This window comes from Staurois parvus, unplaced genomic scaffold (genome assembly GCF_062004578.1).
Source record: "Staurois parvus isolate SC_StPar_1 unplaced genomic scaffold, SC_StPar_1.0 ptg000676l, whole genome shotgun sequence".
In the NCBI taxonomy this organism is placed as follows: Eukaryota; Metazoa; Chordata; class Amphibia; order Anura; family Ranidae; genus Staurois; species Staurois parvus.
Window position 1 is genome coordinate 529,869 of NW_028318472.1, and position 23,899 is coordinate 553,767.

Here is a 23,899-nt window from a genome sequence, read left to right on the forward strand (position 1 = left end):
GACCCCAGTGTCGGTGTGTCCTCATTCTGGGTGGGACCCCAGCATCGTTTCTGGCACACCAGAAACATGACATTGATGAATATCTCCCATTCAGAGGACTCCTCATCAGATCCCAGCCCAGTAATTGAAATCCCGGCTCACACACAGTTCTGGAGGAAAAACAGGGACTCGGCAGTGAAGCACATCATTGTCTGGACCCCCCCCCCTCCTGGGATCGCCTCCCCCCCCTCCCCTCTATAGGGGAAGTTGTAAAAGAAAGCCAACACAGCTGCTGCAGAACTGCTTGTCACTCCTCCATTGTGTACTGGGGCACAGCATTCTCACTGGGCAATGTCCTCTCCACCTGGGACTATAAATCCCAGCATGCCCATGCTAGGACACTGGCCTGAGAAGAACAAGCGTTTATAGTCTATATATTCTCCATTGGAGCTCACCCTCTGCTGTGCTGCATGTGAGGAACTACAAGTCCCAGCGAGGTTGCTATATATGGTTCTCGAACAATTACAGTAAAAGCCCAAATATTACCAGCGGCTGGTGGGCTAAAATCATATTTATAAAACCCTGTATAGTGCAGGATTTGGGGCAATCTGAGGGGTGAGGGTGCAGGAACTGGGGTGAACTGAGGGGTGAAGGTGCAGGAACTGGGGTGAACTGAGGGGTGAAGGTGCAGGAACTGGGGTGAACTGAGGGGTGAAGGTGCAGGAACTGGGGTGAACTGAGGGGTGAAGGTGCAGGAACTGGGGTGAACTGAGGGGGGAAGGTGCAGGAACTGGGGTGAACTAAGGGGTGACAGTACAACAAATGAGGGGATCTGAGATGTGAAGGTGCAGTGATTGGGGCAATCTGAGGGGGGGTGAAAGCACAGGATTTAGGGTGATCTGAGGTGTGACAGTGCAGAAATTGAGGTGAGGTCTGAGGTCTGAAGATGAAGGAATTGGGGTGATATGAGGTCTGAAGATGCAGGACCTGGGGTGATCTGAGGTATGAAGGTGCAGGATATGGGGTGATCTGAGGTAAGAAGGTGAAGGAATTGGGGTGATCTGAGGTAAGAAGGTGAAGGACCTGAGGTCTGAAGATGAAGGAATTGGGGTGATCTGAGGTCTGAAGATGAAGGAATTGGGGTGATCTGAGGTAAGAAGGTGAAGGACCTGAGGTCTGAAGATGAAGGAATTGGGGTGATCTGAGGTATGAAGGTACAAGATATGGGGTGATCTGAGGTATAAAGATGAAGGAATTGGGGTGATCTGAGGTATGAAGATGAAGAAATTGGGGTGATCTGAGGTATGAAGGTGAAGGACCTGAGGTCTGAAGATGAAGGAATTGGGGTGATCTAAGGTATGAAGATGAAGGAATTGGGGTGATCTGAGGTCTGACGATGAAGGAATTGGGGTGATCTGAGGTCTGACGATGAAGGAATTGGGGTGATCTGAGGTCTGACGATGAAGGAATTGGGGTGATCTGAGGTCTGACGATGAAGGAACTGGGGTGATCTGAGGTCTGAAGATGAAGGAATTGGGTTGATATGAGGTATGAAGGTGAATGACCTGAGGTATGAAGGTTCAGGATATGGGGTGATCTGAGGTCTGACTATGAAGGAATTGGGGTGATATGAGGTATGAAGATGAAGGAATTGGGGTGATCTGAGGTATGAAGATGAAGGAATTGGGGTGATCTGAGGTATGAAGGTGCAGGATATGGGGTGATCTGAGGTATGAAGGTGCAGGATATGGGGTGATCTGAGGTATGAAGATGAAGGAATTCGGGTGATCTGAGGTATGAAGATGAAGAAATTGGGGTGATCTGAGGTATAAAGGTGCAGGATATGGGGTGATCTGAGGTATGAAGGTGCAGGATATGGGGTGATCTGAGGTATGAAGATGAAGGAATTGGGGTGATCTGAGGTATGAAGATGAAGAAATTAGGGTGATCTGAGGTATGAAGGTGAAGGACCTGAGGTATGAAGATGAAGGAATTGGGGTGATCTGAGGTATGAAGGTGCAGGATATGGGGTGATCTGAGGTCTGACTATGAAGGAATTGGGGTGATCTGAGGTCCAGAAGATGAAGGAATTGGGGTGATCTGAGGTCTGACGATGAAGGAATTGGGGTGATCTGAGGTATGAAGATGAAGGAATTGGGGTGATCTGAGGTCTGAAGATGAAGGAATTGGGATGATCTGAGGTATGAAGGTGCAGGATATGGGGTGATCTGAGGTATGAAGATGAAGGAATTGGGGTGATCTGAGGTATGAAGATGAAGAAATTGGGGTGATCTGAGGTATGAAGGTGAAGGACCCGAGGTCTGAAGATGAAGGAATTGGGGTGATCTGAGGTATGAAGATGAAGGAATTGGGGTGATCTGAGGTATGAAGGTGCAGGAATTGGGGTGATATGAGGTATGAAGATAAAGGAATTGGGGTGATCAGAGGTATGAAGATGAAGGAATTGGGGTGATCTGAGGTATGAAGGTGCAGGATATGGGGTGATCTGAGGTCTGACTATGAAGGAATTGGGGTGATCTGAGGTCCAGAAGATGAAGGAATTGGGGTGATCTGAGGTCTGACGATGAAGGAATTGGGGTGATCTGAGGTATGAAGATGAAGGAATTGGGGTGATCTGAGGTCTGAAGGTGCAGGAATTGGGGTGATCTGAGGTATGAAGATGAAGGAATTGGGGTGATCTGAGGTCTGAAGATGAAGGAATTGGGATGATCTGAGGTATGAAGGTGCAGGATATGGGGTGATCTGAGGTATGAAGATGAAGGAATTGGGGTGATCTGAGGTATGAAGATGAAGAAATTGGGGTGATCTGAGGTATGAAGGTGAAGGACCTGAGGTCTGAAGATGAAGGAATTGGGGTGATCTGAGGTATGAAGATGAAGGAATTGGGGTGATCTGAGGTATGAAGGTGCAGGAATTGGGGTGATATGAGGTATGAAGATAAAGGAATTGGGGTGATCTGAGGTATGAAGATGAAGGAATTGGGGTGATCTGAGGTATGAAGGTGCAGGATATGGGGTGATCTGAGGTCTGACTATGAAGGAATTGGGGTGATCTGAGGTCCAGAAGATGAAGGAATTGGGGTGATCTGAGGTCTGACGATGAAGGAATTGGGGTGATCTGAGGTATGAAGATGAAGGAATTGGGGTGATCTGAGGTATGAAGATGAAGGAATTGGGGTGATCTGAGGTCTGAAGATGAAGGAATTGGGATGATCTGAGGTATGAAGGTGCAGGATATGGGGTGATCTGAGGTATGAAGATGAAGGAATTGGGGTGATTTGAGGTATGAAGATGAAGAAATTGGGGTGATCTGAGGTATGAAGGTGAAGGACCTGAGGTCTGAAGATGAAGGAATTGGGGTGATCTGAGGTATGAAGATGAAGGAATTGGGGTGATCTGAGGTATGAAGGTGTAGGAATTGGGGTGATATGAGGTATGAAGATAAAGGAATTGGGGTGATCTGAGGTCTGAAGATGAAGGAATTGGGGTGATCTGAGGTATGAAGATGAAGGAATTAGGGTGATCTGAGGTATGAAGATGAAGAAATTGGGGTGATCTGAGGTATGAAGGTGCAGGAATTGGGGTGATCTGAGGTATGAAGGTGAAGGAATTGGGGTGATCTGAGGTATGAAGGTGCAGGAATTGGGGTGATCTGAGGTATGAAGGTGCAGGAATTGGGGTGATCTGAGATATGAAGGTGCAGGAACTTGACTGCACAGTACAGATCCTTGGACATTAACAGAAGAGTGACTCCTCCCTGTAGATGTTCCGGCGTGTTTCTGCTGCCATTGTCTGAGAGGACTAAACATCAGCCTCTAGTATTTCGATGAGTGACCACAGCCTCGGGGAAAGCTCCGTGCCTCTGCCTTCACCTCCAAACATATTCAACCTCCGCCCTACCGCCCCGGGGCTTCCACCACATCACTAGAGAGGATTCTTCTGCCGATAACCTCGGCCTCACACAGGAGCCAAAGTCTCAGCAAATGTCTATCATAAGCAATTGTGTATCCAGAAAAAGATCGTCCACTAAGAACATGGAAAAGACCAAATGGGGGTTCCGTGTCTCCTTGTCCTTCTGTGACGTCTGCACCTCAAGTGAAAGCAAATATAATTCTGGGGTGCATCACTGGAGGAAGGAGGTCCCGATTCCCCTATATAGATCTATATGTCACTAGAGGGGTCACCAGCAGGAGGAAGGAGGTCCTGATTCCTCTATATAGATCCTGTCACTAGTGGGGTCACCGGCAGGAGGAAGGAGGTCCTGATTCCTCTATATAGATCTCAGAGGAGAACTTGGTCCTTCTCTGCCATCGGTCCTCGGTGGGTCCCGGTCAGTAAGAGGGACTTTCACACTCCAAGTGGACATCTGAATTACTTTCCATCACAGAGAACTGTAGGATGCCCCCCGGTGGCAGCAGGTGGAGTGACAGTGGAGAGTCGGTGACACCAATGTAGACCTCTGACCTCTGGGGGTCCATGAGGAACATGAAAAGCCAGATGGTGACCCAGGGACAGTCCCTTTAAATGTTTTCAGTGCCCCCCCCCCCCCACACACACACACAAGAATCCTTGTCTCCAGTACCAGGACAGGTTGGGGGCGTGTCCACTGTAGGGATGCAGAGCTGCGCCCCTCCCCCGCTCCTTGGATTGGGTTCACTGCCCTGTGTCCATTCTCCGCCCCCTTGTTCTGCGGTGCCCCTAGCAGCAGCCCCTCCTGCCCACCCCTTATCCCGGCCCCGCCTCTCTATACTGTCACAGCCTACACCATGACGCATGACGGATGAACTGCGACTTCCTCCCCGCCGTATCACTGCGCCTTTAAATTCCCACCAATCACAAACGTCAATCGGATGTATTCTGCAGCGTCCTAGGAGGGCGCCCCCCTCTGTCGCGTCTCCAGAACTGCTCTCTACAAGCCATTTTTTTTTGCCGATGCCGAGTAATCAGCAGTGGAAAATTAGGAGTTTTTGGCGTTTTTGGCACTTTGCATCACAATCTCTAACTCCAACCCGGGCGGGCAATAATCATTTGGCATGGCCACACCCACAGCCTGCCAATAAACTGCGCCTTTCCTGAAATCACAGGCCGCCATTGCTGGGCTCATCCTGAAAACGTCGTGGTTGCCTGGCTGCCTCTGCATGCATGATTCCTCTATGACCGGCCAGAACTCCAGCACTGTGCGGAGGTAGCCAGAAAACCAGCATTTTTCAGAGGTGGGTCAGCAGACTAAAAAAGCTGTCCGATACCATCTGAGAGGCCACTTTAGCATGCCTTCTTTTAAAGGTTGGATGAGGACAGCCAGACACTTAGCATTTTCAGGCGGTAGGTCTGGAGGGGTACGCCGTGTATCTCATGACAGGACACTTGCGGTGGTATTCTGCCGCTGTAAACACGTTGGCGTAGGACGGCCAGGCACACAGCATTTTCAGCGGGGGAACCAGTGTCGTTACCCAATGACAGGTCCTCTTTAAAGCTCTAGTCTTCAATAGACATCAGTCTATGGTCCTGACGCATCACACTGCAGATATCACTGGAGGAGTGCTAAAAAGGCTCCTAAGGCATGCTAAAATGACAGTGGGAGACCACTTTGGCATGCTTTCTTTTAAAGGTTGAATTGGGGACAGCCAGAGCCTTAGCATTTCTAGGAGGAGGTCCTCTGGGGTAACCACAACGCACAGGCAGGGCGAGTGTGAAAGGCATGCTAAAGCAACATACGCTAAGACTTATTGTGAGGCCACTTTAGCATGCCTTCCTTTAAAGGCATGGCGATGGGGCAGCCAGGTGCACTGCATTTTTAGCAGCGGGGGCAAGCAGTGTACTTAGGTTCTTCGTCTTCAGTCGATGTTACAATGATTAGAGACTACAGACCTGATTCATCATCACGCTGCAAAATCACTGAAGCGATTGGCTGAAGGACCACTTTAGCATGCCGTCAGTGCTGCTGCAATGCGTCGGCTGCCCAAACACAAAGCGCAGTAACAGATTTGTCTTCGTTCGATGTTACTAGGAAAAACTGACAATGATAAGAGACTACAGACCTGATTCATCATCACACTGCAAAATCACTGAAGGACCACTTTAGCATGCTGTCAGTGCTGCTGCAATGCGCCGGCTGCCCAAACACGAAGCGCAGTAACAGATTTGTCTTCGTTCGATGTTACTAGGGAAAGTCGACAATGATAAGAGACTACCAGGGGCGGACTGACCATTTGGAAACTCGGGCACTGCCTGAGGGCCCGGGGTCAGTAGGGGGCCCCATGAGATGCCTCTGGTACCTTTTTTATAGACTTTTTTGAGTGTGGGTGAGGACACAGGGGCCCCATGATCCCCTATTGCCCGGGGGGCCCCATGAGTTGTCAGTCCGCCCCTGGAGACTATGGATCTGATTCATCATCACACTTGCAGTGTCACTGAAGCGATTGGCTGAAGGACCACTTTAGCATGCCCTCAGTGCTACTACACTGCATTGGCTGCCCAAACACGAAGCGCAGTAACAGATTACACGATGCGTGTTAATTCAGCACACAGGTAGGGCAGGTGTGAACAGGCATGCTAAACCGATACGTACTAACACTTATTGCGAGACCACTTTGGCATGCCTTCCTTTAAAGTCAGACTGTCCCTTTAGAAGTGTTGGTATAGTACAGACAGGCGCAGAGTATTTGTAGACGCAACGCGCAGGTATGGACAAGTGAAAACGGGCACCTAAAACATGCTGCAATGCTACGCGCTATTACTGACTGTGTGACCGCTTTAGCATGCCTTTCTTTAAAGCCAGACTCCCTTAAAAAAAATGTTGGCAGAGGGCAGCCAGGCGCACAGTATTTTCAAAAAGCAAACCGGCGCATCAGATCATTTATTTAGTTTGCAGTCAAAATTACAATGAAAAGCCGACAATGAGAGAAGAATAGAAATCTCAGGCAGTACACTGCGATATTGCTTTAGGGACCACTTTGGAGTGCCTTCAGTGCTATGGCAACACACTGCCTGCCCTGACACAAAGCACGCCAACATGTGACACAACACACAGGTACAGACATGTGCAAATGGGCCCCTAAAGCATTGCTGAAAGGACACACACTAATACGGATTGTGGGACCACTTTGGCATGCCTTTCCTTGAAAGTCAGACTGTCCCCCTTATAAAGCACAGGAATATAACAGCCAGATGCACAGCATTTTTAGAAGCAGGGGTATCTGGTGCATTTAGCTAATATTGATTGTGAGACCACTTTGGCATGCCTTTCTTTCAAGTCAGACTGTCCCCTTAAAAGTGTTGGAATAGAACAGCCAGGTGCACAGCATTTTTAGACGCAACATGCAGGCATGGACAAGTGCAAACGGGCACATAAAACATGCTGAAATGACATACACTAATACAGATTTCAGGACCACTTTGCCATGCCTTTCTTTGATTGTGTGGCCACTTTAGCATGTCTTTCTTTAAAGCCAGACTCCCTTAAAAAATAGGACAGCCAGGTGCAAAGCATTTTTAGAAGCAACACGCAGGTATGGACAAGAGCAAATGGGCCCCTAAAGCATTGCTAAAATGACACACGCTAATACTGATTTCGGGACCACTTTGGCATGCCTTCCTTTAAAATCTGACTGTCCTCCTAAAAGTGTTGATATAGTACAGCCAGGCGCACAGCATTTTTAGAAGCAACACACAGCTATGGACAAGTGCAAACAGGCACCTATAACATGCTGAAATGACCTACACTAATGCAGATTGTGAGGCCACTTTGGCATGCCTTTCCTTTAAAATCAGACTGTCCCCCTTAAAAAGTGTTGGAATAGGGCAGCCGACAATGATAGAAGAATAGAAATCTGAGGCATTACGCTGAGATATTGCTTTAGGAACCACTTTGGAGTGCCTTCAGTGATGGACAAGGGCAAACGGGCCCCTAAAGTATTGCTAAAATGACACACGCTAATACTGATTTTGGGACCACTTTGGAATGCCTTCCTTTAAAATCTGACTGTCCTCCTAAAAGTGTTGGAATAGGACAGCCAGGCGCACAGCATTTTTAGAAGCAACACACAGGTATGGACAAGTGCAAACAGGCCCCTAAAGCATTGCTGAAATGCCACATGCTATTACTGATTGTGTGGCCACTTTGGCATGCTTTCTTTAAAGTTTGACTGTCCCCCTAAAAGTGTTTGAATAGGACAGCCAGGTGCACAGCATTTTTAGAAGCAACACACAGGTATGGACAAGTGCAAACAGGCCCCTAAAGCATTGCTGAAATGCCACATGCTATTACTGATTGTGTGGCCACTTTGGCATGCTTTCTTTAAAGTTTGACTGTCCCCCTAAAAGTGTTTGAATAGGACAGCCAGGTGCACAGCATTTTTAGAACACACAGGTATGGACAAGTGCAAATGAGCACCTAAAACATGCTGAAATGACATACACTAATACAGATTGTGAGACCACTTTGGCATGCCTTTCCTTTAAAGTCAGACTGCCCCCTTTCAAAAGCGTAGGACTAGGGCAGCCAGGCGCACAGCATTTTAAAAGCAGGGGACGCAGTGTGTCAGCGAATTTATTTCTTCTTCGGTTGATATTACAGAAGAGGATACAAACCTGACGCCTCGTGCTGCAATATCAGCTCAGCGATTGGTTGAGGGACCACTTTAAGGTGCCTCCAGTGCTGCTGCAACTTGACCCCTTCCATCAGGAACACTTCCAAGGACAAATCAAAGTCTTGACAATGATAAGAGACTACAGACCCGATCCGTCGCTCAAGTGATTGGTTGACCGCTTTAGCGTGCCGTCGGTGCTACGGCAGCTTGATGAATCGGAGCCTCCCTTCCATCAGGAACGCTTCCGAGGACAAATCAAAGCCAAAGATAAGAGACCACCGGCCTGATTCATCACACTGCATGATCCCTGAAGTGACTGGTTGAAGGGCCACTTTAGCATACCTTGGGTGCTGTTACAAGCACATTGGCTGCCCTAACACAAAGCAGGTTCACACACGAGGCAACCCGTGTTACTGCAACACAGTGCGAATAGGCATGCTAAAATGACGTGCTAATACGTTTGTGAGACCACTTCAGCATGCCCACATTTTAAGTCAGATGGTCTTCCTCTAAAATGTAGGAATAGGCCAGCCAGGCGCACAGCATTTTCAGAAGCAGAGGCACCCAGTGTATTTAGCGGATATGGATTGTGAGACCACTTTTGCATGCCTGCCTTTAAAATAAGCCTGCCCCCCTTAAAAAGTGTAGAGTAGGACAGCCAGGTGCACAGCATTTTCAGCAGCGGGGGATCCGTCGTGTCGCTCGTGTATCCGGTTGTCAGTCAATATCACTACGAAAAGCTGACAACGATGAGAGACTTCAGACCTAATACATCACGCTGCAGTATCACTTAAGCGATGGGACCACTTTAGCGTGCCTTCAGTGCTGCTGCAACGGGCTGGTTGCCTTAACACATAGCAGGTTACACAGTGCGCTTTAACGCAGCACACAGGTGCAGGGAAGTGTGAACAGGCATGCTAAAACAACACACACTGATGATGAGACCGCTTTAGCATGCCTTTAAAGTCAGACTGCCTTCCTATAAAGTGTAGAAATAGCACAGCCAGGCGCACAGCATTTTTCAGCAGCGGGGGAGCCGGCGTGTCGCTCATTTATTTAGTTGTCAGATTTTACTATGAAAAGTTGACAATGATAAAAGACTGCAGACCTGATCTATCAAGGTGCAACTGCTTTACGAACCACTTTAGCGTGCCTTCAGTGCTCTTGCAACGCATCATCTGCCTGGCACAAAGCACGCCGACACATGAAACAACACACGTTAATGCAACACACGGGTACAGGCGAGCGCAAGTGGGCCCCTAGAGCATTGCTAAAATGACGTGGGACAACTTTAGCATGCCTTCCTTTAATGTCAGACTGCCCCCCATAAAATGTGTACCGTGCCCGACTATAGACAGGGTTCATCACGGTACAACATCACCCAAATAAAAGGTTGAAGGACCACTTTAGCATTCCTGACTATAGACAAGGTTCACAAAGCTACAATATCACCCAAGCGATCGGTTGAGGGACCACTTTAGCATGCCCGACTATAGACGAGGTTCATCACGGTACAATATCACCCAAGTGATAAGTTGAAGGACGACTTTAGTGTGATCAGCTGAGGGACCACTTTAGCGTGCCCACTATAGACAGGGTTCATCACGTTACAATATCACCCAAGTGATTGGTTCAAGGACCACTTTAGCGTGATTGGTTGAGGGACCACTTTAGCGTGCCTAACTATAGACAGGGTTCACAAAGCTACAATATCACCCAAGCGATCAGTTGAGGGACCACTTTAGCATGCCAACTATAGACAGGGTTCATCAAGCTACAATATCACCAAATGATCAGTTGAGGGACCACTTTAGCGTGCCTGACTATAGACAGGGTTCATCACATTACAATATCCCCCAAGTGAAAGGTTCAGGGACCACTTTAGCATGCCTGACTATAGACGAGGTTCATCATGCTACAATATCACCCAAGTGATCGGTTAAAGGACCACTTTAGTGTGATCAGCTGAGGAACCACTTCAGCGTGCCTGACTATAGACAGGATTTCATCACACTACAATATCCCTTAAGTGATCGGTTGAGGGACCACTTTAGCGTGCCTGACTATAGACAGGGTTAATCAAACTACAATATCACCCAAGTGATGGATTCAGGGACCACTTTAGCGTGCCTGACTATAGACAGGGTTCATCATGCTACAATATCCCCCAAGTGATAGGTTAAAGGACCACTTTAGTGTGATCAGCTGAGGAACCACTTTAGCGTGCCTGACTATAGAAAGGGTTCACCCGCTGCAACATCACCCAAGTGATTGGTTGAGGAACCACTTTAGCGTGCCTGACTATAGACAGGGTTAATCAAACTACAATATCACCCAAGCGATGGATTCAGGGACCACTTTAGCGTGCCTGACTATAGACAGGATTCACCACGTTACAATATCCCCCAAGTGATCGGTTGAGGGACCACTTTAGCGTGCCTGACTATAGACAGGATTCACCACGTTACAATATCACCCAAGCAATGGATTCAGGGACCACTTTAGCGTGCCTTCGGTGCTACTGCAACTTGATGATTCGGAGCATCAATCAGGCACTTCTAAGAACGACTGAAATCCTTGCCATTGACAAGTGAAGACACTCCCCCCCCCCCTGATTTCGGTCAGGTCCCCAAGGACCCCTCTTTGTCAGGACTACTCACATGTATGCCTGCAGTGTCACCCCATCGGTGGCCGAACATCTCATCCCCGTATCCAGCAGCAGCAGTAGCACAATCCATCCCCAGATCCCCGGCATCCGAGCCGGTAACATGATCCACCTTCCCCAGATCCCGTTTCCTGTCTGATTCTCCTTCTTTCCTCTCTTTCTCGTTATCCGTAGATCGACGCTGCAGGTCGGTGAAAAGATCGTCTGATTGGCGTCAGCGCCCGGCGCAGCCCGTGGCGAAGTCTGCAAGTTTGGAAGGAAAAGTTTGGCAGGCGTCCTTCGCGGGGAACGGCATCCGAAAACAAACGTTCCTTTTTTCTTTTCCTTTTTTAATAGGAAAGCGTTTTTCCTGCAGGCTGGGGCTGCTGTGTGTGTGTCTGCGTGTTCCCGAGATGGACAAGTGATCCAGTTACTGAGAAGACCCCCCCCCTGCGGCTGGAGAGGAGGGTGGGGGGGGGGGAGGCTCAGACAGGTCACCTCCCTCCGGACAAAAAGATGTTTCTCCTTTTATTGTAAAGTCTTTCCCATTGACTTCAGAGGAGACGTATTGACAATTAGCGCCGGCTCCTCCCCCTTGTCTTTGTGCATTGAGGGGGGGTCCTTGGTGTCATCTGTGGCTCACCGTTGGGTATCGGCGTGCCGATCGCACCGGGCTGGTGATGGCTCTTGGTTGCACGCAGCCCCGGCCGCCCTCGGGGAGCACATCACAGGAGACGGAATACGAGATCGCCCGAGGCTCCGCCGTCCTAGATTGGATGCCTTGGGGGGTTTTTTTCCTTTTTCTCTTTTCAGTCTTTTTGATTCATAGAGAATTCTGTGGATGATGCGGGAAGAGAGCGCGCAGGGAGACTGTGTGTGGAAAGAGCGTGCGGAAGAAAGTGTGCGGGAAGGAGAGCGTGGGGAAAGGGAGCGTGGGGAATGAGAGCGTGGGGAAAGGGAGCGTGGGGAATGAGAGCCTGGGGAAAGAGAGTGTAGGGAAGGAGAGCTTGGGGAAAGAGAGCCTGGAGAAAGAGAGCCTGGAGAAAGAGAGCCTGGGAAAGAGAGAGAGCGGGGAAAGAGAGAGCGGGGAAAGAGTGAGCGGGGAAAGAGTGAGCGGGGAAAGAGAGCCTGGGGAAGGAGAGCCTGGGGAAAGAGAGAGCGGGGAAAGAGAGAGCGGGGAAAGAGAGCCTGGGGAAAGGGAGCGAGGGGAAAGAGAGCCTGGAGAAAGAGAGCCTGGAGAAAGAGAGCCTGTTGAAAGAAAGCGAGGGGAAAGGGAGCGCGGGCAGAGGGAGCGTGGGGAAGGAGAGCGTGGAGAAAGAGAGCCTGGGGAAAGGGAGCGTGCGGAAAGAGCGCGGGGAAAGAGAGCCTGGGGAAGGAGAGCCTGGGGAAGGAGAGCCTGGGGAAGGAGAGCTTGGGGAAGGAGAGCGTGGGGAAAAAGAGCCTGGAGAAAGAGAGCGTGGGGAAAGAGAGCCTGGGGGAAGAGAGCCTGGGGAAGGAGAGCCTGGGGAAGGAGAGGCTGGGGGAAAGAAAGAGTGGAGAAAGAGAGCGTGGGGAATGAGAGCGTGGGGAAGGAGAGCATGGGAAAAGAGAGCCTGGGGAAAGAGAGCCTGGGGAAAGAGAGCCTGGGGAAGGAGAGCGCAGGGAAGGAGAGCCTGGGGAAAGGGAGCAAGGGCAAAAAGAGCCTGGGGAAAGAGAGCCTGCAGAAAGAGAGCGTGGGGAAAGAGAGCATGGGGAAAGAGAGCCTGGAGAAAGAGAGCCTTGAGAAAGAAAGCGTGGGGAAAGAGAGCACGGGGAAGGAGAGCACGGGGAAAGGGAGAGCGGGCAGAGGGATCATGGGGAAAGAGAGCGCGGGGAAAAAGAGCCTGGGGAAAGAGAGCCTGGGGAAGGAGAGCATGGGGAAAGAGAGCATGGGGAAAGAGAGCCTGGAGAAAGGGAGCATGCGTAAAGAGCATGTGGAAAGAGAGCATGGGGATGGAGAGCTTGGGGAAAGAGAGCCTGGAGAAAGAGAGCGCGGAGAAAGAGAGCCTTGGGAAAGGGAGCATGCGGAAAGAGCGCGGGAAAAGAGACCCTGGGGAAGGAGAGCTTGGGGAAGGAGAGCTTGGGGAAAAAGAGCCTGGAGAAAGAGAGCCTGGGGAAAGAGATTCTGGGGAAAGAGATCCTCAGGAAAGAGAGCCTCGGGAAACAGAGCTTGGGGAAGGAGAGTGCAAGGAAAGAGAGCTTGGAGAAAGAGAGCTTGGGGAAAGAGAGCTTGGGGAAAGAGAGCCTGAGGAAAGAGAGCCTGGGGAAAGAGAGCGTAGGAAGGAGAGCGTGGGGAAAAAAGAGCCTGGGGAAAGAGAGTGTGGGGAAAGAGAGCGTGGGGAAGGAGAGCGTGGGGAAGGAGAGCGTGGGGAAAGAGAGCCTGGAGAAAGAAAGCATGGGGAAAGAGCCTGGGGAAGGAGAGCCTTAGGAAAGAGAGCCTGGAGAAAGAGAACGTGGGGAAAGAGAGCGTGGGGAAGGAGAGCGTGGGGAAAGAGAGCCTGGAGAAAGAGAGCATGGGGAAGGAGAGCCTGGAGAAAGAAATCCTGGGGAAAGGGAGCGTGTGGAAAGAAAGCCTGGGGAAAGAGAGCCTGGAGAAAGAGAGCGTAGGGAAAGAGAGCCTGGGAAAGGAGAGCGCGGAGAAAGAGAGTGCGGGGAAAGAGAGCGCGGGGAAAGGGAGCGCGGGGAAAGGGAGCGCGGGGAAAGGGAGCGCGGGGAAAGAGAGCGTGGGGAAAGAGAGCGTGGGGAAAGAGGGCGTGGGGAAGGAGAGCTTGGGGAAAGAGAGCGTGGGGAAAGAGAGCCTGGAGAAAGAGAGCATGGGGAAAGGGAGCGTGGGGAAAGGGAGCATGCAAGAAGAGAGTGTGGGGAAAGAGAGCCTGGGGAAGGAGAGCCTGGGGAAGGAGAGCTTGAGGAAAGAGAGCGTGGGGAAAAAGAGCCTGGAGAAAGAGAGCGTGGGGAAAGAGAGCCTGGGGAAAGAGCGCCCAGAGAAAGAGAGTTTGGTGAAGGAGAACGCAAGGAAAGAGAGCCTGGAGAAAGAGAGCTTTGGAAAGAGAGCCTGGGGAAAGAGAACGTAGAAAAGGAGAGCTTGGGGAAAGAGAGCGTGGGGAAAAAAGAGCCTGGGGAAAGAGAGCATGTGGGAAGAGAGCATGTGAGGAAAGAGAATACAGGAAGAGAGTGTGTGGAAATGGAGCGTAGGGAAAGAGAGTCTGGGGAAAGAGAGCGTGGGGAAACACAGCATGGGGAAAGAAAGCTTGGGGAAGGAGAGCGTGAGGAAAGAGAGCGTGGGGAAAGAGAGCATGCAGAAAGAGAGCACGCAAAAAAAGAACACACACAAAGAGCGTGTGGAGAGAGAGTGTGGAGAAAAAGAGCATGTGGGAAGAGAGCATGCGGGGAAAGAGAATACAGGAAGAGTTTGTGGAAATGGAGCAGGTGGAAAGAGATCAGGGGAAAAGGAGCATGGGGAAAGAGAGCCTGGGGAAAGAGAGCCTGGGGAAAGAGAGTGTGGGGTGAAAAAGAGCACGTGGAAATAGAGCATGGAGAAAGAGAGCATGCGAAAAGAGAGCCTGGGGAAAAGATAGCATGGGGAAAAGAGAGCCTGGGGAAAGAGAGAGTGGCAAAAAAGAGCACACAGAAATAGAGCATGGAGAAAGAGAGCGTGCGGAAAAAGAGCATGGAGAAAGAGACTGTGTGGAAAGAGAGCTTGCAGAAATAGAGCATGGAAAAAGAGACTGTGTGGAAAGAGAGCATGGAGAAAGAGAGTACGTGGAAAGAGAGCAGGTGCAAAGAGACTATGCAGAAAGAGAGCGTACGGAAAGAAAGCATGGAGAAAGAGAGCATGCAAGAAGAGAGCATGGAAAAAGACACCATGCAGAAAGAGAGCGTGGAGAAAGACTGTGCGGAAAGAGAGCAGGCTGAAAGAGAACGTGCGGAAAGAGAGCATGCAAGAAAATCGCATGGAGATGCGTGCGGAAAGAGAGCGTGGAGAAAAAGACTGTGTGGAAAGACAGCGTGGAGAAAGAGACCATGTGGAAAGAGAGCATGCAAGAAGAGAGCATGGAGAGAGAGAGCATGCAGAAAGAGAGCGTGGAGAGACTCTGTGGAAAAAGAGCATGGTGAAAGAGAGCATGCGGAAAGAGAGCATTGGGAAAAAGACGTGCGGAAAGAGAGCATGGAGAAAGAGATCATGTGGAAAGAGAGCGTGTAGAAAGAGACCATGTAGAAAGAGAGCGTGGGAAAAGAGCATGCAAAAAGTGAGCGTGCGGAAAGAGCATGCAAAAAGAGCGTGCGGAAAGAGCATGCAAGAAGAGACCGTGTGGAAAAAGAGCATGGAGAAAGAGACTGTGCGGAAAGAGAGTGTGGAGAAAGAGACCATGCGGAAAGAGAGAGTGGAGAAAGAGAGCATGCAAGAAGAGAGCTTGTGGAAAGAGATGCAGGAAGAGTGTGTGCAGGAAGAGAATGTGTGGAAAGAGAGCATGCAGAAAGAGAGCGTGCAGGAAGAGAGCATGGGGAAAAAGAGCATGCATGAAGAAAGTGTGCAGAAAGACAGCATATGGAAGGAGAGTGTGCATAAAGAGAGTGTGTGGAAAGGGAGTGTATGGGAAGAGATGGTGCGGGGAAAAAAAAGCACATGGAACAAGAGTGTGCAGGAAGAAAGCATGAGGGAAAAGAGCATGCAGGAAAAGAGTGTGTTGAAAGACAGCTTGTGGAAAGAGTGCACAGGAAGAGAGCCGTGTGTGAAAAGAGTGGGAAGGGAGCATGTGGAAATACAGCGTATGAAAAGAGAGCGTGCAGGAAGAGATTGTGCGGAAAGAGAGCATGGAGAAATTGTACATGTGGGAAGAGAGCATGCAGGAATGAGCAGGAAGTGAGCGCACAGTAAGAGAGCATGTGGAAAAACAGTGTACAGAAAGATAGCAAGTGGAAAAAGAGCATGGAGAAAGGGACCGCGCGGACAGAGAGTGTGGGGAAAGAGACCATGCGGAAAGAGAGCGTGGAGAAAAAGACCATGTGGAAAGAGAGCATGCTGAAAGAGAGTGTGGAGAAAGAGAGCACGCAGAAAGAGAGTGTGTGGAGAAAAAGAGCATGCAGGGAAAGAGAATACAGGAAGAGAGTGTGTGGAAAGGGAGCAGGTGGAAAGTAAGCGTATGCAAAGAGAACTTGCGGGAAGAGAGCATTCGAAAAAAGAGAATGCAGGAAGAGAGTGTGTGGAAAGGGAGCATGTGGCAAGACAGCTTTCAAGAAGAGAGCATGCAGAGAGAGTGTGTGGGAGAAGAGCGTGGAGAAATAGTACATGTGGGAAGAGAGCGTGCAGGAATGATCAGGAACAGAGTGCACAGTAAGAGAGCTTGTGGAAACATAATGTACGAGGAGACAACATGCAGAAAGAGAGCATGCAGGAAGAGAGTGTGTGGAAAGAAAGTGTGCAGGAAGAGAGCGTGCAGGAAGAGAGACGGTGGGAAGAGAACGTGCAGGAAGAGAGAGGGTGGGAAAAGAGTGTGCAGGATTAGAGAGGGTGGGAAGAGAGTGTGCAGGAAGAGAGAAGGTGGGAAGAGAGTGTGCAAGAACACAATGTGCGGGAAGAGAGCATGCAGGAAGAGAGCATGGGGAAAAAGAACATGCAAGAAGAAAACGTGCAGAAAGTGTGGGGAAAGATAGCATGCGGAAGGAGAGTGTGAGTAAAGAGAGCGTGTGGGAATGTGCGGGAAGGAAATACAGCAAGAGAGTGTGTGGAAAGGGAGTGTATGGGAAGAGAGCGTGTGGAGAAAAGAGCATGTGGAAAGAGAGTGTGCAGGAAGAGAGCATGAGGGAAAAGAGCATGCAGGAAGAGAGTGTGTGGAAAGACAGTGAGTGGAAAGAGAGCGCACAGGAAGAGAGCATGCGGGAAAAGAGAGGAAAGGACAGCATATGCAAAGAGAGCGTGTGGGAAGAGATTGTGCGGGAAAAGAATGGGAAGGACAGCGTATGTACAGAGAGCGTGTGGGAAGAGAGCACACAAGAAGAGAGCATGCAGGAAAAGAGAGGAAAGGACAGCGTATGTACAGAGAGCGTGTGGGAAGAGATTGTGTGGGAAAAGAGTGGGAAGGACAGCGTATGTACAGAGAGCGTGTGGGAAGAGATTGTGTGGGAAAAGAGTGGGAAGGACAGCGTATGTACAGAGAGCGTTTGGGAAGAGATTGTGCGGGAAAAGAGTGGGAAGGACAGCGTATGTACAGAGAGCATGTGGAAAGAGAATGTGTGGAAAGACAACATGCAGATAGAGAATGTGCGGGAAAAGCACACACACCTTTATCTTTGCACTCTGGGAAGAATACCAGCTTGGCAGTGAAGTGTTGGGTGAACTTAAAGGTTGCTATACAATCCGATTGTGCAATCTCCTTTCAGTTCATCATACACTATACAATCTGATTGTACAATCCTGATTTTTTTCTTTAACGCACTTTAAGTTTGTTTCTCTCAAATCAGCGAACAATGGAATAGCCAGAACTTCCCTCCCAACTGATGTAGATCAGATTAGATCAAACTGAGTCGATCGGCCAGGGTGGATATTAATCGATTTTGTTGAACGGATATACTTTGTTCATCAATACAATCGTATTTCGATTGCTCAGGTTATGAGATCACATGGTGGAAACAGAGATGCAATCCATAACTTGCAGCGTAGGGGTGCACTGGTACCCCCCCCTTTTTTTTTTTTACTCGGTGAGTACGAGTACCGATCCTCTGTGGTGCGATTTGCAACCATACAAAATAAATAGGCGCAAATTGCACTGCAAAGAACAGCATGCGGTTTGAGCAGCAATGTAGTGCAGTTCCTGTCCAAATCTGCCGCGGTTTCCCCTCTGCTCCTGTGTGAACCCGGGCTTGTCACAACCAAAAGTCGATTCACAGGTTTGGGGGATTTAAAATCCCCGCCTCTCCCTGCAAGGATGACAGTACTTCTGATTGGTCAGCACCGACCAATCAGACGTAGTGTATGACATCACATCGATAAATGATCTATTTCTTTTCCATCTGATCTCTCCCTATAGGAGTAATCGATGTAAATAGTCGACGATCCAATCATTCAATACGCCACACGTGGGGGAAAGCTGGCCATAGATGGATAGAATGTCAAACGAAAAGGAAAATTCTCCAAATATTTTCAGAACATTTGTTTGTCGAACCAAAGATGATGGGTGCTGTTAAAATTTGATTTTGGAATCGAGGGATTTCACCCAATGAACACCGCATACACTATATTACTGAGCGTATTGTCCCCGCCCTCCCAATCATGTGATTCAGGTGTTCCAATCCCTTCCCAATCATGTGATTCAGATGTTCCAATCACCTCCATATCATGTGATTCAGGTGTTCCAATCCCCTCCATATCATGTGATTCAGGTGTTCCAATCACCTCCATATCATGTGATTCAGGTGTTCCAATCCCCTCCATATCATGTGATTCAGGTGTTCCAATCCCCTCCATATCATGTGATTCAGGTGTTCCAATCCCTTCCCAATCATGTGATTCAGGTGTTCCAATCCCCTCCATATCATGTGATTCAGGTGTTCCAATCCCCTCCATGGACACAGGTGTATACAATCAAGCCCCTAGGCATGCAGACGGCTTCTACAAACATTGGTGAAAGAATGGGTCGCTCTCAGGAGCTCAGTGACTCCAAGCGTGGTCCCGTGATAGGTGGCCACCTGGGCAATAATTCCATCCGTGACATTTCCTGGCTACTAAATATTCCACGCTCAGCTGTTAGTGGGATTATAACAAAGTGGAAGCAACTGGGAACAACAGCCACTCAGCCACCAAGTGGTAGGCCACGTCACATGACAGGGTGGGGTCAGCGCATGCTGAAGCGCACAGTGCGCAGAAGTCACCAACTGTCTGCAGAGTCAATAGCTAAAGACCTCCAAACTTGGTGTGGCCTTCAGATGAGCCCAACAACAGTGCGTAGAGAGCTTCATGGAATGGGTTTCCATGGCCGAGCAGCTGCATCCAAGCCTTCCATCACCAAGTGCAATGCAAAGCGTCAGATGCCGTGGTGTAAAGCACGCCGCCACTGGACTCTAGAGCAGTGGAGACATGTTCACTGGAGTGACCAATCACACTTCTATGTCTGGCAATCCGATGGACGTGTCTGGGTTTCACAGTTGCCAGGAGAACAGTACTTGCCTGACTGCATTGTGTCAAGTGTAAAGTTTGGTGGAGGGGGGATTATGGTGTGGGGTTGTTTTTCAGGGGTTGGGCTTGGCCCCCTAGTTCCAGTGAAGGGGACACTTAATGCGACATTTTGGACAATTTCATGCTCCCAACTTTATGGGAAGAGTTTGGGGATGGCCCCTTCCTGTTCCAACATGACTGCCCACCAGTGCACAAAGCAAGGTCCATAAAGACATGGAGGAGCCAGTTTGGGGTGGAGGAACTTGACTGTCCTGCACAGAGTCCTGACCTCAACCCCATAGAACACCTTTGGGATGAATTAGAGCGGAGACTGTGAGCCAGGCCTCCTCCCCCGACATCAGTGCCTGACCTGACAAATGTGCTTCTGGAAGAATGGTCCAACCTTCCCATAGACACCCTCCTAAACCTTGTGGACGGCCTTCCCAGAAGAGTTGAAGCTGTTATAGCCGCAAAGGGCGGGGCCAACTCAATATTGAACCCTACGGACTAAGACTGGGAGGCCATTAAAGGTCATGTGTGTGGGAAGGGCGGGGCCAACTCAATATTGAACCCTACGGACTGGGAGGCCATTAAAGGTCATGCGTGCGGAAAGGCCGGCCGACCAATATTTTTGGTAATATAGTGTACACTGTTAGAAATTCTGGAAAAATCTTCCATCCGGCTTTCAAATTTTCTCATCACTGCAGTTGAAAAAAATTAGAATTTGATTTGAGTTGAAAAAATAACTTTTTTTAGAATATTATTTTGTGTTCAAAGTTCTGCCCATCTATGGCCAGGCAAAGTGGATTTCAATTGATCATTAGAAGAAACGGTTGTAAATAATTGATCGAATCTCAGTTTTTATCTGTAAGCTCCCAATCCAATCTGTGGAAATACAATCAGATTCACTCGGTGACAGGGGTGGACTGACCATTTGGAAACTCGGGTCAGTAGGGGGCCCCATGAGATGCCCCTGGTACCTTTTTCATAGGCTTTTTTCAGTTTGGGCAAGGACACAGGGGCCCCATGATCCCCTATTGCTCGGGGGCCCCATGAGTTGTCAGTCCGCCCCTGCAGGGGCCCCATGATCCCCTATTGCCTGGGGGCCCCATGAGTTGTCAGTCCGCCCCTGCAGTGGCCCCATGATCCCCTATTGCCCGGGGGCCCCATGAGTTGTCAGTCCACCCCTGCAGGGGCCCCATGATCCCCTATTGCCCGGGGGCCCCATGAGTTGTCAGTCCGCCCCTGCAGGGGCCCCATGATCCCCTATTGCCCGGGGGCCCCATGAGTTGTCAGTCCACCCCTGCTCAGTGATGTATATTGATACAAAATGATCAATAGTTTTCCGCCATGGTCGAGTGACTCAGTTTGACTGAACAAGAAGTTGGAAGGGAAGTCGCGGCTATTCGATTTGTTTGCCGATACGATCGATCGGATAAATAGAATTGAACCGCGTATGGCTACCACAAGTCCAATAAACAAAAGGTGAATCCATTCATTGCATTACTATCATTATACAAGATTTATATCGCCAACAGTGTGTGCAGCGATGTACAATATAAAGGAAGATACAACACGTGAAGATGATGGGGATCCCTCTGGGGGCTCTGTATGGCCCAGAGTTCATCCAGAAAATTGGGGGAAATTTCAGCCAATTTTATCCCAAATTAGCAGACGCTGATTACCGTCACTGGAGCCTGAAGGGGAACAAATCAGGGCTGAGCAAGAAACAGAGGGAAATGCTGAGCGACTTTATATATATTATATATATATATATATATATATATCCCCAGTGACACCAATACAGTGATCAGTGTAAAAAAAAAACACTGACACTAATGGCACTGGGGAGGAAGGGGTTAACTTTATTATTCAGTGAAAGGGTTAAATGTGTGAGGGGAGTGTTTTACTAGGGGGCGGGGGTGTGTACTGCACAGAGACACACAGAACCGGTCAGATAAACTCTTCTCTCCCGATCAGCGTGTCAGGAGCTGTCAGGGAACTGACAGAAAGCACAGCTACTGCAGCTGTGCTCTCTGTCAGTGATTGCCGCTAATCGCCGGGACATAGCTGGTAACGACCGGCTGTGACCCCGCGACTGACATCTGCGGCCGTGATCGGCAGGACAGGTAGGGCGGTGGCACGCCTCGCGTGCGCCCCCTACCTGTTTTGAAAACACACGTTTTAAAACTTGGTTTTGCCCAGCCGTGCCACCCTGCCAACGTATTTCTACAGTGGCTGGGCGGCATGTGGTTAGCAGATTTTTTTGCCTGTCTCTTTTTTCTATTCTTCTTGCTGTGATTTATTCTAAAATAGTGAGGTTAATGGGGGGGAGGGGACTTTTTTGGCACAAGAAACGGTCTGGAATGGTTAGAAAGGAGCTTCTGCAACCTCAGGAGACCTTTTTTTTTTTTTTGCCCATTGGTTCCTTAAACCAAAACTCTGGCCAAGAATAAAAATAAACGGCCCTAAAGATCAATAGTTAAAAATAATAATGAAAAAAAAAAACAAACAACCCATTGAAAAATGAAATGACAAAATCAGCTTTTACTGCAATATTCGGCGTCAGCCTACGGATTTCCACCGCAGTACTCTTTTGTGCCGCTAGATGTCCTCAGTCTGACAGCCAGTGTCATTCAACCCACTTCCTCTGAGCTCAGGTCATCCCGGACAAGCCCCCAGCCTGTGATTATTATTATTATACAGGATTTATATGGCGCCAACGGTTTGCTCAGCTCTTTACATTGTAGTGGGAGACAATTAAGGAAAATTAATAATAGCGCCTATGGTCAAAATTATATAACTTACTTATAGTGTACCAGCTGCAAAAAAATCACCATATATAAAGTGTAACAATTAATGCAATAAATAATTTGCGCTAGTAAATATATATAAATATATAAAAAAATCATCAAATCATAAGTCCAGAAAAAAATATATGCCAATACCACAAAAAAGTGCAAAAAAACTTTTTAAGTGCAAAAAACTTTTGTGCAAAAAAATGTCTAAATATGAAAAATTTCACCAAAAAAACCTTGATAATATGATGGCAGATCATCCATAGAGATATTTTCAGAAACGAAACTCTGCAACACACCAATCCTCATAGATCAAATAACAGGATGAAAAAAACTTTGCAATTAATCGGAAATCCACTTCTCCAAAAGAAAGAGACCACCTTCAATCGTATCCATGGGGGGAAATGCCAGGCACTCGAGAGAAACAGAAAGACTTCATGGTGCAATATTATAAAAGCCAATTCCTTTATTAGGTACTCATTGCACTTACTCAAGAGGTGTCCCAGCCGACACCAGCATCAACAGCATGACAGCAATCACATAAAACGAGCCTAGCTACTCAGCACATGCGCAATAGCTGGCAGCCAAAAACATAATGACGTCACATCAATCAAGCTCCGCCCTACGCGTTTCGTCATCGGCGTCCTCACGGAGCGGGAGGACGCCCCCCGCTCCGCGAGGACGTCGATGACGAAACGCGTAGGGCGGAGCTTGATTGATGTGACGTCATTACGTTTTTGGCTGCCAGCTATTGCGCATGTGCTGAGTAGCTAGGCTCGTTTTATGTGATTGCTGTCATGCTGTTGATGCTGGTGTCGGCTGGGACACCTCTTGAGTAAGTGCAATGAGTACCTAATAAAGGAATTGGCTTTTATAATATTGCACCATGAAGTCTTTCTGTTTCTCTCGAGTGCCTGGCATTTCCCCCCATGGATACGATTGAAGGTGGTCTCTTTCTTTTGGAGAAGTGGATTTCCGATTAATTGCAAAGTTTTTTTCATCCTGTTATTTGATCTATGAGGATTGGTGTGTTGCAGAGTTTCGTTTCTGAAAATATCTCTATGGATGATCTGCCATCATATTATCAAGGTTTTTTTGGTGAAATTTTTCATATTTAGACATTTTTTTGCACAAAAGTTTTTTGCACTTAAAAAGTTTTTTTGCACTTTTTTGTGGTATTGGCATATATTTTTTTCTGGACTTATGATTTGATGATTTTTTTATATATTTATATATATTTACTAGCGCAAATTATTTATTGCATTATTTAGTGGGAGACAATACAGCAACAATACAGTTCAATACAAGAGGGAGTTGAGGGCCCTGATCCTTGGAGCTTACAATCTAGGAGGGAGGGTGAGTGGTACAATAGGTAAAACTGTGGGGGATGGAGTGGTTGGAAGCGTAGAGGATACCAGTATTAACAGAGGACGGGATAGGCTTCCCTGAAGAGATAGGTTTTCTATGATCGCCTAAAGGTGAGCAGAGTAGGTGATAGTCTGATAGAATGGGGTAGGGAGTTCCAGAGGATGGGTGACGCCCTGGAGAAGTCTTGGAGACGAGCATGGGAGGAGGAGATAAGGGAGCTAGAGAGTAGGAGGTCTTGCGAGGAGCGGAGAGTACGGTTTGGGTGATATTTAGAGATAAGATCGGATATGTAAATTGGGGCAGTGAAAGGAGGAGCAGTAAAGCACAGGCGTCAA

At 48.7% G+C, this 23,899-nt stretch overlaps 1 protein-coding gene across 1 annotated transcript in view; it reads right to left on the minus strand.

Moving 5' to 3' along the window:
* Positions 1 to 12,187, minus strand: part of MEGF6 (multiple EGF like domains 6) — a 529,814-nt gene extending 517,627 nt beyond the window's left edge. Inside the window, exon 1 of the mRNA XM_089652234.1 lies at positions 11,248 to 12,187. Coding sequence (XP_089508360.1) covers positions 11,248 to 11,357 — 110 coding nt within the window. The 5' untranslated portion in view covers positions 11,358 to 12,187. The remainder of the gene's footprint in view (positions 1 to 11,247) is intronic.
* Between the last annotated feature and the right edge of the window lie 11,712 nt (positions 12,188 to 23,899).